The sequence below is a fragment of the Leptodactylus fuscus genome, chromosome 2, assembly GCF_031893055.1.
Source record: "Leptodactylus fuscus isolate aLepFus1 chromosome 2, aLepFus1.hap2, whole genome shotgun sequence".
Taxonomy (NCBI): Eukaryota; Metazoa; Chordata; class Amphibia; order Anura; family Leptodactylidae; genus Leptodactylus; species Leptodactylus fuscus.
In genome coordinates, this window is record NC_134266.1 from 168,327,436 (window position 1) to 168,345,774 (window position 18,339).

The 18,339-nt window shown below is 39.6% G+C and overlaps 1 protein-coding gene across 14 annotated transcripts in view; it reads left to right on the forward strand.

Moving 5' to 3' along the window:
- DMD (dystrophin) overlaps positions 1 to 18,339 on the forward strand; it is a 1,873,751-nt gene that overhangs the window by 1,829,295 nt on the left and 26,117 nt on the right. For 12 of the 14 annotated variants that reach the window (XM_075265063.1, XM_075265067.1, XM_075265060.1 and 9 more), the window contains 5 exons: positions 1,636 to 1,747; positions 6,547 to 6,683; positions 8,339 to 8,377; positions 12,723 to 12,788; positions 17,332 to 17,397. In XM_075265063.1, coding sequence (XP_075121164.1) covers positions 1,636 to 1,747; positions 6,547 to 6,683; positions 8,339 to 8,377; positions 12,723 to 12,788; positions 17,332 to 17,397 — 420 coding nt within the window. The remainder of the gene's footprint in view (positions 1 to 1,635; positions 1,748 to 6,546; positions 6,684 to 8,338; positions 8,378 to 12,722; positions 12,789 to 17,331; positions 17,398 to 18,339) is intronic. The other 2 variants (XM_075265069.1, XM_075265066.1) reach the window with 1 other exon arrangement.

An 18,339-nucleotide genomic window follows, 5' to 3' on the forward strand; every position in this document is an offset into this window, starting at 1 on the left:
AAAATGGCAGCTTTTTATTCACTCCCAGAGTATCACACAAAAAAATTCAGTAAGCACCTCGGCTGTGCTAAAATCCTAAATAGAATTGTTCTCCGCAGACAAGTATGAAATGCACCATAAAATAGAACAGCAGGAGAGGGCTTTTCAGCAACAGGTAATGAACATTACCGGGTGATGTACAATGATTTTAGCATGTAGAGTTGATCTTTAGGGACAATTGTTTGCACTAGCTATGATTGACAGCCCAAGGTGTATGCCATTTGTGTAGGCATACAAATAGGTAGGCTCTTTCCATACAACAGAGCTTTGTTTTCAGCCACACTCCGTCACACAGCTTTCTACAAAGTCAATACTCATTCACAGCTATACCACAATAAAATGTCTAAGAATGGCTCTTAGGTCCAGAGTACATTTGTATAAAATACACTGCAGGAAAAGAAGCGAAAGACTTACATACAAAAATGTGTAGCAGCAGCAGTATGTTAATGATCGTCTGTGTGAGCCTATTGAGCTGTCCTGTGGCGTTGTTCATTAGTTGGTGACTGGTCTGGCCTATCATTTATGGCATATACCTATGTTTTTCTTAGAAGTATGGGATTTCTGTTTAAAATCATCACCATATTATGCCAGTGTCTTGAAGGAAAGGTGGACAAGTTATTTTTTTAATCCTTTGTCTAGAGTTAATCGGTAGATAGGGTGTTTAGCAAGGGGTTGTTTAGGTTCAGACTAATATTAAAGAGTCTCTATCATTGAGAAAAGTCATTTTTAACTAAGCACATCCTTGCATGGCCTTTAGAAAAGCTATTCCACACTTACCTTTTGTATGTAGATTGCATCAGTGGTTTTTGAATAAATCCGTTTTTATTCATATGCTAATGAGCTCCCAGACAGCACAGGAAGTTCCCAGCAGCCTTCTCTCTGCTATTATCTCCTATGCGTGTTCAAGCAGGAAGTTACCTGCAGCAGCAGCCTGTGCTGTATATACCCATAGGAAACAATAGCAAAGAGGAGTGCACGATGGTTCACCAAGAGTCTAATTAGCATATGGATAAAAACTGACTTATTCAAAAACCACTGAGGCAATTTACATACTAAAGGTAGCTGTGGAATAGACTTTCTAAAGGCTATGTAAGGATGTGATTAGTTAAAAATGACTTTTCCAAATGATAGAGCCCGTTTAAGAGGCACGTAATGGTTTGTATAATAAAAAAGTAATACAATTTTCCAATATACTTTCCATATCAGTTCCTCTACTTTCTAGATCTCTTCCTGCCGTCATTCATTTTTACCTCCAGTGGATACAAATCAGTCCATGGTCACGTGATGGATATATAGGTGCACAGCTCGTTATAGTCACAGCACAGTAATCAGACATCTGCCAGGTAACGAGCCCTGCACCTGTGTATATCACATGACCATGGACTGATTTTTATAAACTGGGAGCAATCAGAATGAATGACAGCAAGCAGAGATCTAGAAAACCATAATGATTTGGTACAAAGTATATTGGAAAATTATACGTTTTATTGTACATATTTTTATTGTAATGTTTCCAATTTTAATATAACACACATTTTTAGGTATTCCATTGTGGACATATTTTAATAAATGTAAATTTTTTCCCCCCCATTTTAGGTACAGAAGTTTAAAGCACTTTAACTATGACATCTGCCAAAGCTGCTTCTTTTCTGGTCGTGTTGCAAAAGGACACAAAATGCACTATCCAATGGTGGAATATTGCACTCCTGTAAGTCTTGAGTAGGTCGATAAAGATATATACCCACATGCATTTAAATAGTCCCTTTTCCATTAAATGGGTTAACTGAGACTTTAATATGGATGATCTTTTATCATGTGTTTAGTCACATTCAAATGAAAAGGGTTGAGCTGCATTACCACCTACAGCCACTGCACGCTGTACACAATTGTACCGGTTTCTGGAGCACTGGTTGTTGTTTATATAGTATCATTAATTCCATGGTGCTGTACATTTGAGGGTTTACATATGGTATACAAATTATGCAAAACAAATATAATACTAACAGTGACCAACTCTGGGCTCATTCACATCTGCACCCGGTCTCCGTTATGCAGGTTTCCGTTTCCTACCCAATTTCGGGCAGGAAACGGAAACCTGCAGGCTGCAAGTCTTCGGCTGTGAGCGTTTTGTGCTCTCCGTGGCGAAACCATTTATTTTATTTATTTTTTTATTTATTTTTTTTAACCGGAAACAGTCGGACATGCAGGACTTTGTGTCTGGTTTAAAAAAAACTGTTTCACCACGGAGAGCATAAAACGTTCACTGGCGCTCACGGTCTGACAGGTTTTTGTCTTCTCTCTGCAGAAGACGGAAACTTGAGAACAGAGACCGGACGCTGGTGTGAACCCAGCGTAACACAATGGGGTGTAGAGGGCTCTGTCTGCAAGGGCTTACAGTCTATGAGAAAAGAGGGCTAGAGAGAGAAGATGAGGGGAGAGACTGTTCAGATGGTGGTGTGGTGACAGTAATGTTATTGGAGGTTGTAGGCCTTCCTGAATAGGTGAGTCTTCAGGGCCTTCTTGAAGCCTGTGATTGTGGAGGTCAGTCTTATGTGGCCCTTTCAGTCATCTGGTCAGTGGGGAGGACGAGATAAGGATAGCTCATCAATATTAAAGTCCTATTAAAGAGGACCTTTCACCACTTTTGGGCACATGCAGTGTTATATACTGCTGGAAAGCTGACAGTGCGCTGAATTCAGCGCACTGTCGGCTTTCCCGATCTGTGCCCGCTGTAAAGAGCTTACGGTGCCGGTACCGTAGTGCTCTATGGTCAGAAGGGCGTTTCTGACCATTATCCAGAGACGTCCTTCTGCCTCGCGGCGCCTATCCCGTTGTGCTGTTGATCGGGGAGGAACGCCCCCTCCCTCTGCTCACAGCGCTCGTCCATAGACAAGTATTATCAGGAGAGGGAGGGGGGAGTTCCTCCCCGCTCCACAGCACAGCGGGATAGGCGCCGCGAGGCAGAAGGACATCTCTGGCTAATGGTCAGAAACGCCCTTCTGACCATAGAGCACTATGGTACCGGCACCGTAAGCTCTTTACAGCGGGCACAGATCGGGAAAGCCGACAGTGCGCTGAATTCAGCGCACTGTCAGCTTTCCAGCAGTATATAACACTGCATGTGCCCAAAAGTGGTGAAAGGTCCTCTTTAAGTCCCTTAAATGTCTATGTGTGGAGGGGGAGATGTAGCTGTAGCTATAGCTCAGCTTTGTTAATAAAGAACACGAACATTTGGTTATACCAATGTTGGCGTGGTTCACAGTACCGTTGAATTCCTTAAGCAGGGTCCATGGCTATTGTCCGTTACAAGATTGGTATTACATCTAAGTACCCTGTCCTACCATCTAGGGCAGGGGAACTGCGATTGTTATCACAAATCCTGCGGACATTAATCCATTTGAAACTCCTCCTGATGAACAGCCCATAATAGGGCTAGGGAAACATGTTGAGGGGATAAAAGGACGTAGGGCAAACTCTCTATAACCACTTTATTAAGAATAAAGATTGAGTCTAGGTGCACACAATATGAATGAGCCTAGTCCTGTTTGCCTTTAAGTCAGGGATCTCATTTAATCTATGGGACTCTGATTAGATGTCTTGGTATTGAAGGAGCCTTGGAGTTTTTGTATTGAGGCTTCTATTTGATGTGAAGTTGGGCAGAGACCTGTGGGAAGATTTAAAGTGGTGTATATTTAGACCACACACACTATTGAAAGGTCCAGCCACCCACATTTTGGTGTTTTTAGGACTTGATTTATCCTTGATATAGTGGTTTAAACGGATCCAATAAAAGTTAAATTTTAGTTACTCCTTCAGTGAAGATTTTAGCAACGGACACTAACTGAATAGCCAGTAGTCCGTTAAATTTTCCATTCATTTCAATGGGATTTTATTTTGTGTCTGTTTACACCCACATCCGTTTTTTTTCCAGGGGACAGAAAAATCCTACATACAGGACCTTTCTGTCCGTGAGGAAAAAAACAGACAGAAAGTGTCTGTTGTTTTTTTTTTTTTTTAACATTGAGATCTATGAGAAACGGACTTATAATGATAGCCATCAGTTACTGTCCTTTTGTGTTCGTTAACAAACACCTTCTGAATGGAATCCAACAATAGTGTGAACCCTTCCTTACCTATTTTGAATTCTTGGACCAGGCAAGAAACTGCAGTTTCTAATACCTCGCTCCATAGGAATGAATGGGAGCGGCCTCGCGCCGGCTGGCGCTGGTGGCCGGTGCTTAGCCCTTTGCAGTTTGCCCGCTCCCATTCATTCCTATGCGAGCGAAGTATTCGAAACTAGAGTGTCGAATAGTATTCGCTCATCTCTACAGACAATTATTACCTGGTTATCTGAAAGTAATCTAATGTGTATATTGTAATATTGTTTCTCATGACTCTTCTGCAGTAAAAAAAAAAAAAAAAAAATGCCATGTACCAGCTGGAAAGTGCTAGATTTTAGCACTGAGATTACTGATTTCGGTGATTTAAAAAAAAAAAAAAAAAAATCTCTGAGGATTGGGGGTGACTGAGACCTAGGTAGAATGGCTTTTGTGAAGGAGTCACATGGTCATCTTTGGTTGCATGATGGGAGTCCTGGCCAAACTTGTGGTGTAGTCCTACCCTAATAGAGCATCTGCATTGAGTGGTAGTGACTGAGAGTTGTGTGTGAGCTGTATGAAGCTGAAGGGCTGGGTCTGCAGGGCTCTTCAGAACTGAGCAAGCAATTGCCTGAAACTGTACTATTACGGGTGAGCAAACAAACTGAACTTTAGTTCTGTGCAAAGACTTGTAGTAACTTGTTCAAGAAAGCACTTTTGTTTTTACTTGAAACAGCACCCTGTTTAATCCGCTGAGAAATAAAATTCTTATTTCTGTGCTAAATAGGCCTCTGCTTCAATTCTACATATAGGAAAACTTCTGGTATATCCGTAGGTATAATTGACATGCTGCAATTTCTTAAAAAACACAAGGGTTTTGGAAATCGCAGCATACCTGCTGGGCGTATTTTCCCTCAAACTGTGGATGGAATCGGCTATTTGCAGGGACTGTAAAACGCCACTTTTTTTTCCATGGCATTTCCGCTGCCGCTAATCAGAAGCATTTACCCCACGTGGGGTATCAACACAGCCCTGGCTATCAACACAGCCCTGCAGATAAATAGGTTATCTATTTCAGGTCACCTGAATCAAACTTTGCTTTCGCTGTGTGAATTGGTGCCTCCTTTGTGGAGATCTCATGTTGCTCTAAAGAGGTAAGTGGCATCACCCTAACAGCTCCAAATAGCTCATTACATAATGACAAGTATCTCAGCATCAGAGGCACCAATTCACTAGGGGGGAAACACTGCTAGATGACGTAGGGTTACTTGAATCCGTCTGCGGTGCTTGGTTGATGTGTGACAGACTCTTTAAAGAGCACTTGTCACATGGAAAATTCAGTGCAAGCTGCAGGCAGCATGTTACAGAGCAGGATAAGCTGAGCAGATTGATAATAGGTTTATGGGAAAGATTTACCAGAACTTTGTATATTTGGTCTTTCTATTCTTAGGACAGCCCTCATGACTAAGTGACTGTTTCTATGAGTGGCTAACATCTCTGTATGCACAGACATACATGGGGGTTGGTAGTCACTCTGTAAGACCACCCCAATGGCTAGATGAATTACTTTAAGCATTTTAATAGCAAAGCTATAAATGACAAATTATTCCAAAGTCGGGGTAACACGGTGGCTCAGTGGTTAGCACTGCAGCCTTGCAGCGCTGGAGTCCTGGGTTCAAATCCCGCCAGGAACAACATCTGCAAGAAGTTTGTATGTTCTCCCCTTGTTTTCATGGATTTCTTCCCATTCTGTAAAGACTTACTGATAGGAGAAAAAAAAATGTACATTGTGATCCCTATATGGGGCTCACAATCTACATTAAAAAAAGTTGTTCCAAAACCTTTGCACAAGACTGTAGAATAATTTACTCAGCATCTCCTGCTTTAAGTTGCTGTCTGCAGATGGCAATGCATTTTCCATGTGACGGGTTCCCTTTAAGCATATACTGGGTCATGATTTCCTTAAAATAAAAGACCTATAGCACTATTACCATGAATGCTCTCCTCTTAGCTAGTTCTGAAGTGAATGACTAAAATTGTTTGTTGACGCCAGGCTCTTTGTTTTGCTCAGTGTTTTTGGCCTCCGTAAACTGCAATCCATGACTGAATTTAGCTTTGAACTTTAAAGTACAATAAAAAGGACTAAGAAATTCTAAATCCCATTGTCATAAGCCCCTAAATAAAGGTAGGTGCCAAGCGCTTTCCTGTAAAACATTTAATACCTGAATGCCTACTTTATCAAGGAGAATGCCAAGCAGAATTTGAAATCCATTGCAGGATTTGTTTTCTTTCCTGACACTTTGCTTCTCAACTGCTGTGTGCTTTTCAAAGGCTCGCCACAGTTTTCCCATGTACTGTTTAATTCATGCCATCAAGACCCACATCCACAAAGAGATTTGTTTCCTTTCAGACTACATCTGGAGAAGATGTACGCGACTTTGCAAAGGTTTTGAAGAATAAATTCAGGACAAAAAGATACTTTGCTAAACACCCAAGGATGGGTTATCTTCCTGTTCAAACCGTCCTAGAAGGAGACAATATGGAGACGTGAGTACTAGCCACTCGGCTCACAAAGGAAATGCCTTTCATCTGCTTCCCAGATTTTTGCGTTTTTTTTTTTTTTTTTTTTTTTTTTTTATATATATACATGCCATTTTTTGAGACATTATTTTAGGAAACACAAGCTGATGGGTATTAAGCTAACATTATAGTTGCACCTGCATACTAAGACAGTAGTAAAGAACTTGCCAACATGAGTGAAAATGACAAGGGGGTGGGTGCTTACATGGTGTTTACCTTTGGATCTGTTTCCCACCTCTTTATTATGGTGTAATCTAGTAGCTGTACAGTGTTTAAACAGGTATGCACCATGTTGGGGAATGTGACACATCATAATAGAATTATAAACAGGTGACCCAGGCAGCCCCCAAAGATACAAGAAATCGTTTTCTATTTCGGATTAATCTACTTACACATATTTAGTTCGGCCATCTTACATTATCATCTTTTCGTTTCCCCCATTTACTTTAATAAACGGTGTAACACAAGATATCCTATTATGTGTGAGGCAGCTCTCCACCCTAGCTCATATACCTCTCCAACCCCATGACATACATATGTCGTATGAGGGCATATGCTAAGTGCTTGTTACTACAAACATAGCTGCGTGCCTCCAGTACGGCATCACTTTGTGATACAATATCATGAAAATATGCTGTTTTGAAAGCTATTAAAGTAGTGAGACACATATCTGGATATGTCCAGCCGAGTGAAAAGGTATACAGGGACACATCGGTATATCTTTTCCTAAATATCAAAATCCATTTCAGTTTACTCTCTACTCTCAATAAGCAAGAGAAGAGAACTTTTTTTTTTTTCCCTTGCGTTCAGCTAAAAGTGGGAAATAAATGCTTGTTGGCTGATTAGACAGCCTATCAATATGGGGTATGATACTATGGACGAAAGGTAGAATAGCTTTGGTATAGTCTGCATTACTTCCTATTTTCAACTATTATTAATGAAGAACTGTCTCCCCCTTCTGTATTACTAAGTAGCATGTACGATGCTGATAATGTAAGATATTGCCATAATCCCTTTCATACATTGGCTTAATGTACAATGTACAAAGTAGACTCCATGCACACAGTGAACTATGGGAAACTTCATTATCTAAATAGTATTTCTTTGTGATGATATCAGACACACGGCAGGTGCAAATGTGAAACTGTTTGCTGCCCCATCTGCCAAAAAGATAACATTTAACATGAATAGTTTAGAAAACCTCCTGTTGATTGCAGAGTTCCAGGAGGAGGGTGATCTCTCAATGATGCCATCTGTCCTGTTGCTTGCCTAGATTCCCAATGTCCTTGTACACAGTAATACAATAGATGAGCCAAATAGCGTACTGTACTGCTCAATCTATTCAGCTGACTCATATACATGTTGGATGGATATTATTTACTATAGAGTACAGCATTACCCATATTCAACCCCAAATTTAATGCAATGATCCATTTTTGTTTTCCTGTTATCTGATTTATTTTTTTTATGTACAGGTTCAGCTTGTATTTCTAGAGTTTCGATATATGTGTATAATTTTCATTTGCTGCTTTAATTGGCATTTTTGTTGATGTCATAGACCTCATTCCATTTTTTTGTTCTCTGCTCTACTTTCTCTTCACCTCCTCATTTTTGTCTTGCAGTCCTGTTACACTGATCAACTTCTGGCCAGTAGATTCTGCGTGAGTACTTTTTCTGTTTGCGCTACTGCTGTTGCTGTCACCTCCATGTGTGCCAATTATACCACTTTTCTTTTATCCATGAGCTCATTTTCATCTTCCCTTGAACTTTCAAGCCTGTGATTCGGTGCAATAACTAAAAAGGCTAGATATCTGGACAAAACCTTGTTAGAAGATTAGAAGTGAACTTAGACTCTAGCCAGTTTAGTGTGAATTGCATTAATAACACCAAGACCGTATGGGGTTGGAAAGGCTTCTTGTGATTCCTGGGACTGTAAAACATTTATTAACCTTATAGTTAAGCTGGACCAAGATACACAGGTAACTTGGCATGGAGACGAGCGATAACAGCACTCATGCTGGTAAGCTGTGCCGCTTCAATGATATAATGTTTATTTCTGTACTGCAGGTTATAGCATATTACTTGTCACACCTAAAATGAGTCCTCAGATGATGGTCTTGTGTTTTACAAAATGGCATATACACTAGAACATAGATTGTGGAAAACACTGAATATATCAAAGAGTTAGCCATTGAAAAGAGACTGGTTAAGTTCAAGATCTTTCTATTTTGTCTTTGACTATTTTAAAACTATCTTGCTAGACGGTTTGCTATGAAAAGTTGCTTTTGGGAAACTTGTTAGTATAAAATGAGATCAGCACAAATTTCCACCTTTGTGAAGAATCACCTACTTGTTAGTATTGCCTTTTCTATGAACTGTATGCATTCATGCTGAACATGGCTACTGATGGAGGGATATGTGACCAGATCACATTTTCAGCCTCCTCCATTCATAAAAGTTGTACATGTGCTGTTTTTCCTTCCTATAGATTAGCCTGATGGACCAGTCTGGTCTCATACCCTTCTATTAGCATCCATGGTCAGGACTAGAGATGAGCGAGTATATTCGATTGAATACCTCCCCTGCATAGTTATTGGTATAAAAAAAAGCGCCAGGGAAGGTGGGAGGGGAATCGAAATTTTTACTGCATTTACCACGTGGTATTCGACCGAGTACACCAATAACTATGCAGGGGAGGTATTCGATGGAATACTACTCGCTCATCTCTAGTCAGGACAGGAACACTATGCATTTGTGGAAATATACCATGTATAAGCAGATGATGCTTTACAAAAGAGAGAATTGAAGCTGATCGTCTAATACTTACCGTATATATTAGTTATTTGCCCAAAGTCAGTTGTCACTTTATTACTGGTGTTAGAAACTAAATGGGTGCAAAAACTCAAAATAATAGAAATGTTGATTGCTCATATAGACTCTCCATATCTGTTACTCCACTGATTTTATAGTTTCTTCTTAAGTGTTACCATCATCCATTGATATCAGAATGACTTACAAGGATCATTCTGTAGGACTGATGTATTTTGCTCAATACTTTGCATTATATGGTACTTTGACTTTGAAACTAGTAAACTTTCAGGCTGTGGGTGCCAATGACAGTGGAAAGTGAATGGATGTATTTTCAGCATTTTTGCCTTGAACAGTTAGTTTCCACTGTATCCCTTGAACCGATGACTGTAGACACTGAGGATCATCAAGAGAGTGAATTGCATTTCAGCTCAAGGCTCAAGCACCCATGTATAAAACTGCATACCATTTCATAAAGGTGTGCAAGGAATTATTATTAGACTGCTGCTCACCTAATAGGTTTTCTCAAAGGAATATATCTCCTTGGTAAAGGGTGTAAAGAACGCACGTTGAAAAGGCCATCAAAAACACGGACAATGCAGAATAACGTAATGTCTATGTAACCTGTATTTGCTATGCCCCAGTGTGTAACAGGAGAGCAGGGAGAGATTCTCTGCTATATGGTACATAAATTCCTCCGCTGAAATCTGAGAATGCATGTTGTATTTTCTATGCTGGCTGTATGCTTAGAACTAATGCTATCTTAACCTAACCACTGCAGACTATTAGCCGTGATAATTATGGAATGCAGTCTGAATGGAAGAGATTTGCATTCTAGCATAAAACTCATGCATATTACCGCTCTATTTCTTAGAATATATTCTCACGTTTTATGTAAACAGGCAACATTACATAAATTTCCCAAGTAAATACGCAGTACTGTAAATGGAAGCAATCAGGTGTTTTGCATACATTTTCTGCGCATTGTTAAGTTCCCTCTTAACTATCTGTGCTCCAGTCCAAAAAGCAAAGGCACCCCATAGGAATACTGGCCATCCTGTCAGATGTCCTATTATTCTTTGTCAGAGACTTAATAGGATTTATCATTTTGTGCAACATAATGAGAGTGATAAAAGAAAAAGGACTCTGTTTTAGGGTATGTGTAATGTAAAATAAAGCTTATTCCACAGCCTGTTGTTTGAGATGGTCCAAGACTAAAATGTCAAATCCCCCATTCCCACATTCAATTAATTTCTGTGTAAGCTGGAACAAATAGATAAGAATTGAAATGATAGTGATATTGTATGTGCTGTAAGTTTTTCTTCTATGCGATTTTCTATTATTTTTACATTTCATTAAACTGTTATTAGCTATGATTTTAGCAGTTTTGAGCCTTTTCATCTACTATTCAACTATGACTTCTCAGCAGCTTTGCCTTCTGTAGTGGCACCTGACAAGACTTGTACAAGGTGCACACAGCACCTTTATTATCAATCCACACAACTTATTGACAGTTGAATATTCACAGTTATCTATCACATCCATATATCGGAAGTGCAAATGTAAGGTCAAAGTCAAAAGAATATTCTACAAAGGATCTGCATTCGATACAAATTACTTAAAGGGGTGTTCCCAACTCACCTGTTCACTAATTTGCAGCCTGTATGCTCTGTTCACTTCCTGGTTTTCTCGGTGAATTGGTGGGCGGGGTTTCACTTGCTATACTTGCTATCTCATAGACAAAGCCAGCTCTGTTAGCTCTCTTCATAGCAGTACTTGTTTGCAGTCAGTAATGAGGGATGGTTGTAAATAAATTAGCACAAAACCACTGGAAGATGCACTATATGAAGCTGATGTAGAAGAACTGGATTTGATAGGTGATGAGAATCCCAAATTTACATACTACAGGACCAAGAGTCAGCTTGCAATAAACTCACTTTTAGATCTGTGTTTACATACAGAGGTAACGACTGCCTGTCTCAACCCTTAACAGCAAAATTCAATTAGCAGACTAATAACTGGAAGAGCAGGAGATAAACAGCTCAGAAATACAAGTTGCTCCAAGCACTCAGCTCCCCCTCCCTCCTGAGAGCAGGTAGCTACGTCACCTGTCCTGGGCGAAGAGATAAGACCATCCCCAGGTCCGTGGTTATGGAAACACAGTGTAAACAATCAAGTGAAGAATCTCAGATAACAGCCAAACAAAGCACTTTTGCTGAAGCAATGAATTTAGGAAAAGTCTTACATCCACATAAGCTAGCAGTATAGATAGGATCCTTAAGATGGGACAACCCCTTTAAATGCATCTTTTTTTACCCCAATAAGTTAGGGTTACACAGCAGCTTTTGGCCGTACAACATTAAGATTGTGCAGTCAATTTGCATTTCTGTTGTGTTGTAACAACCTGAGGGTCACAATGCAACAATATTCACTGCCAATAGGTGCAATGTAGTAATGCAAAACTGCAATCTTACAGCACATGATTGAAAAATCACTGTGTAACTCTAGCCTTACTGAGTGTGAATGTGTATGAAAAGGAGAGTGGGAGTGTGAAGAAATAGGTCTATAGCCAATTTGGCTAAATCCAGTTCCATTTAGTTGAATACAACAAAAGCATAAACAGTGAGAGGAGGGGTTTAAGTACTAATTTTAAGCCGTAGATACAACAAACTCATATGGCATTGCTTCAAAATCCAGGGTTCCAAAGCCAAAATAAGTCTCTAGGCATGTTGTGACTGAAGCAAATACCATAACAGTTTTTTTTTTTGTTGTTTTTTTTATAAATCTGTGGGCATATCCTTGAGAAGTTTAACATGTTGGATGGTGGAGGTTTGTAAAGATGTTGGTTGTATAATGGAGGTGTATCTCTTCACTATAGTTTCACATAGTTGAGAGGTTGGAAATTACCCTTAGGTCAAGTTGTATAATTGACTGTTTTATAGTATCTTTTTCACTTTTTATGGTTAGTTAAGATATTTGGAATATATTTTATTAAACTCTAGCTGGAACATAGTGTACTGAGAATGAAATGCAAAGTTGTGAGAAGGTTGCGTAGTTTTGTGATGGCATAGTTCTGACCTTGACCTCGAGTTCGGTTTTATTTTAATTTATTAGGCGTAAGTAGTCCATGACACAATGAACCTCGAGCACCTTTCTTAATGTGAAGATTGAATTGTGTTTAAATTCTTGTTTCCACAGCCCTGCTTCATCTCCCCAGCTATCACACGATGACACTCACTCACGAATTGAACATTATGCTAGCAGGTATGACTTTATGGCACAAGCATCCAAAACAAAGCAGAGAGCCTTGTACCGTTTAGCTCATTCCATCAGGAGAGTCTTCTGAGGCTTTAGAACCACTTCCATACTCTGCAATGATTCACTGATTTTTCCTATGTGTCAGTCTGCCATTAAACCTCTATCTATCTAGCATTTCATGCCTGTTACCCATCAGGGCCTGAGAAATGAAGCGGTAAAATGTATGCACCTTAATTCCATGTCCTTTCTTTCAATAGTATCTTTTAGATTTCCCCTATGTAAATTACATTTCAGTAAGAATAAATGTGTGGTACGTGTGTCAATATGCGTGAGTGATTACATACAAATAGGTCTGTTTCTTCTTCTTAAAAACTATTTGTTTTTTCAGTTGAAGCAGCACATTTCCATACCTCCCTGTGATAAGGAGTTCAATAAAAGAGTTTAACAAATCTAGTGCACCAGAAAATTTGTGCAGGTGCTCCGAGGCAGAACATGTGACTACTTGAGGAACCTGTCCCCTTTTGCTATTGTGTGGTGAAACATCTGCCTAGGACTCTACATTTTAGAGTAATACGTATTATTCGGGATAGCGAACAGGCTCAATGATCATGGCAAAGTGCATGGATGAGGTACAAATCTCTCCCTCACACTATATGAAAGACTCAATCTGCTATATCTGCTCTGTGTAAGCTACCCTTCTCTCAGTAGGTATCTGAGGAATATGAACTGGAGTCTGGCTCATATGAGTAATGATTTCCGTTTTGGATAAATCCACTTGATCTTGTTATCTAACTATGTTGGTGTTAGACAATTCCAGTAGAAGATGTGGAAATATACAGTAAATGATATAACCCAAATTACTACTCTGCACTAATTGTAATGACATAGTAACAGGGGAGGTATGGACCTGTGCAGTCTGCCAGCAGGTCACTTGGTAATTTCTTAATGTCTGTCTGTGATGTTCCTCTGCAAACGAAGAATATGGAAATGTGTTATACTTCTATGTGAAGACAACGCTACCATTTAGACAGTACTAGAATAATTTTGTCTCTTCTATCCACTTTTCTGCATGTATATAAATATTAACCTATATTGCAATAGGATGCTGATTCTAATGTTTGACATAATGTGGCAGGATTCTTTTTAGCTTTGCAATGCCTTTTTTGTTTTATGTTTGATCTTAATAGCTGGTGATTTTATGCCTGTTATATTTGAGCTTCTTAGCTTGTACCTTTTCTATGATGTTGTAAAGAGGTTATTGTAATTCATTGTTACTATTGATATGACAAGAAGTGAATTTATGAAAAAGAAAAAAAAATAGGAAGCTTCTGCTATCACAAACAAGAAAATGAAGTCCACTTGACCATTTAGCAGATATAGAATACATAGTAATGTGGAAAGTAAGTTTCTTTCAAACTATAGGTAAAGTGTTATTTTTCTTTTATTTCTGATAAAGGTTGCACTTACTATCAAAGCCTCTTTGTGAGGTTATTAATACTGATACATTTTTATTTACTGTATATAGCCTAACATATTCTGCAGCTCTCTACAGATCATAGGGTTTGTGTATAGACAAAATGAGATATTACAGAGTAGTACACCAGTTCACACAATGGAAGTAAGAGTAAAATTAGTCTGATAACAGGTTTTCTGCCCCCCCCCCCCCTCCACTGGAAAAATGATGGCATTACATGGCCTCCTTTGAAATCAACGGGCTGTCCACATGATGCAGGGGCATGTTGCAATCCAACTACATCAGAAAGCTACAAACAAAAGACTTTCTGCTGTTAGAACAGTGGTCCCCAAACTTCTTTGCAACAGGGACTAGCTTCAGGCAAGCCCATTTTTCCATGGCAGGGCAGGGTGGGGCTTTGGTCATTTAGGGGGGCAGGGTTATAGGCAGGCTCTACTGTGTGGACGGGATGGCTCTCCACCGGGTTGCTCTGCTGAGCAGGCGGGTGTGACATGAGCATCTGAGTGGACATGGCGAATCGCTAGACACCGAAGCTGGATACTTCACGCTAGGCCACGTTGCTATGGTAACATGTAAACTACTGGGTAGCACATTGCCCTGTAGCTGCTACAGGATGCAGTGCTGCCCGATACTTTACACGTCATCATTAGCAAAGTGGGCTAGCGCGAAGTTTCCAGCTAAGACTAAGGCCATCCCATCCCACAGACCGGCAAGTAACCCCCAACGGCCCAGTTCTGGTCCCTGGATCGGTGGTTGGGGATCCTTGTATTAGAATAATAGAATAGGATATTTGATAATTGGTTTCCTAATTGTAAAAGCGACCTTAAAACCATAAACACCTGTGACTTCACTGCAAGTGTTCACAAGTACAAACAGTGTGATGACACACCCCATGGGAGTACCCTGAATTTTTTTTCTTATTTTTTTTTTGCTACAGATATATAAATAAATGCTAATAAGTATATAACAAGAATTTTTAGTGTCCTCCTGCTGTGCTGATTTGTATCTTCTAAATTAAAATTACTTTTACTATATTGTACCATAGTATACTGAAATAATATTATATTAACCCCTTTTCAACCTTAAATTAACTTATAGAATCTGGAAAGGTAGCATTTTTCTGTTCCAAATTTTGCTGCATATTTTCAGCCAGTAGTAGATTTAGCAGAAGGAAGAAGTATAAGTGCCGCCTCTTATAGCTCCCATTACTTTTGAAGCCATACTTCTCTATGGCTCATAAAACAAACCAAAATCTACAGATGCTTTGTGGATTTTCTACAACATGTCGTCATTTTTGTTTTTTTATGGATGACCAAGCCACAAGATTGACCCCCAACAATCAGATATTGATAGTCTGACATCTGGACACCAGTCAGCTGTTCTGGCTGCCTGCTGGACAGGGCCAGAAGCAGCTCTGCTCCTATTTAAAGGGATCCTGTCATTAAAACGCAATTTTTTGTAACTAACACGTAGGAATAGCCTTAAGAAAGGCTATTCTTCTACTTTTAGATGTCTTCTCCGCAGCGCCGTTCGGTAGAAATCCCGGCTTTCATCAGTATGCAAATGAGTTCTCTTGCAGCACTGGGGGCGTACCCAATGCTGCAGGAGAACTCTCCAGCGCCGCCTCCATCTTCTTCTGGAACGGCCTCTTCACGAGTCTTCTTCCGTCGCTGGAGGTCCAACTTCTAGGCCTCGGGCAAAGCCGACTGTGCATGCCCACAGGCCACAAGAAAATGGCTGCTTACTTAGTGAAAGCGGCCATTTTCTTGTGGCCGGCAAGCATGCTCAGTGGCTGCCTGAGGCCTAGAAGTTTGAAGCCACTGCTGGAAGAAGACGCAAAGAAGACCCGTTCCTGAGGAAGATGGAGTTCTGCGAGAGAACTCATTTGCATACCGACAAAAACCAGATTATATACCGACCAGCGCCGTGGAGAAGACATCTAAAGGTAGGAGAAGAATAGCCTTTCTTAAGGCTATTCCTACGCGTTAGTCACAAAAAATTGTGTTTTTAATGATAGGATTCCTTTAAGTAATAGGCATAGCTTTGCAGAAATCCAGCGCCACTGTTATAGAGTGGAGGAGGCTGCAGCTCTGAGCTGATCAGTTCTATGGGCAGTTCTGCTTCCATTCCCATCCACAGCACTAGATTCCAGCACTAGACTAGAGTAAACTGCATCAGTGTCATTCCCCTACTGATCAGATATGACAAAAAATGCAGTGTTTTACAGTCCCCTTGTAGCAAATCCCAGCCACACATTGCAGAAAAACATGCGCAGCAGAAATGCTGCAATTTGCTAAATGTTCGCATTAATGGAAATCACAGCATGTCAATCATATCTACTGAAATGGCGGCGGTTTTCCTATAGGTGTAATTATTGTATTGTGAAAAGTGCTGCAGAAAACACCGTGATGCAATTCCGCCATGTTTTTTCCCACAGTGCTTTTTTGCTGCGTCCTGTTACATGGGGGCTTAGCCTAAGGTGGTGGAAAATAGTTTCTGTAACATTTTTTGGCTTAGAAAGCTGAATAATATTTAGTATTTTGGAAGTCATTTATTTTTTTTCCTTTCAGATTGAACATGACACAGAAATTTGAATGTCTGTTTTCAGTGTTGCATTGAGAAATTACTCTAGTGGAAAGTGGAAAATGTTGCTTGCAGTGCTGTATTGATAGTAGTTACCTGCAACTGACCACTAACATATGCTAGCTGCTCTCATGCCGTTTTCTTCTGACAATACATAGTGATAACATAATGTTCATTGTAGATAATAATAATAATAAAATAAAAAAAAACCTGATGCAATGGGTGAACATTGAAAATATGTAGAACATAATCTAGTGCTGTCTACCAATACTAATTGGTAAAGGAGGACATATCTTTTTGGATAAAAAATTATTCTTCTATTAAATGAATGTGTTGAAAGGTCAGAAATGGAAAAGTGAAGGTTTAAGAGGTATACATCTGTTTTGGTTATTATACCATAATCATACATTGTCATTTTGCTAACAATTTGATGTACACCCAAAAACTGCATATTTGCAATTTTAACAATTCTCTCTTCTTATGTTTCCACAGGCTAGCTGAAATGGAAAACAGCAATGGATCCTACCTAAACGATAGCATTTCACCCAATGAAAGCATGTATGTATATTTGCCTAGTGAGATCTGGTTTCCACAAAAGTCAATACTTTGCAATATTTTTATCATAAACTGGTGAATTAAACGAAGCCCTTAAGAAATATAGGCCTTTACAAGAATTTTTAAATGGTCAATAGCTTTTTAGCAAACTGTGCATAAATCAATAGTACAGACGATTATAAGAAACCTTGTAATAATCTTATGTTTTATTATCATATTTCCCTGCTTCCACTCCTTCTGACAAGTTGCATATCATTCTGAAAATTCCTGCTATATCTTTCACAACAGTACATGCCAGTACTTCTCCATATACAGTGAAACTTTTGAGGCAACCACTAACAATTGCATTGAAAAGTGGTGTTCTAGGCAGTCATCTTCTCCAATAAGATGCTTAGTATGGAACACTGAAAGTCCATCACAGAAAATGTGGCCTGGGTAAAGGGGGGTTCTTGCAGCTGTTTCTGTATGCGAGAGAAAGAGACTGTGTTAGAACAGTTTCTCCTGCGCTCCCTGTGGAAGATTTATTAATACTGTCTAATTTACATTGTGCAAATTTTATACTAGACAGCCTTAAAATGCACAAGATTCATCACAATGTCTGATGCTGGATGATAAATTGGCGAGCAGAATTACACACCTTCCATTAGTTGGCTTAGTTTACACCAGAATTTGGGCGTGTGCTTGACACACAGTTTAGAAACTTGGACCACTCCCAGTTTCCGATAAGTCATGCCAATATCCCTAGAAACCTCTTCCCTCTTCTGTACAGGATGGAAAGTGTCTAAAACAGTTGATAAATGTAGCACACGCTGTGTCAGACATTTTTCCCTACTGTGCACAGTGTCTCCACCCATCAGCTCAGAGTGCTAAGTCCAGATAATTTGTAATATACTGACCTGATAGATTGTTGAACACTATCAACCCCTTTAACTAAAATCCATGGAT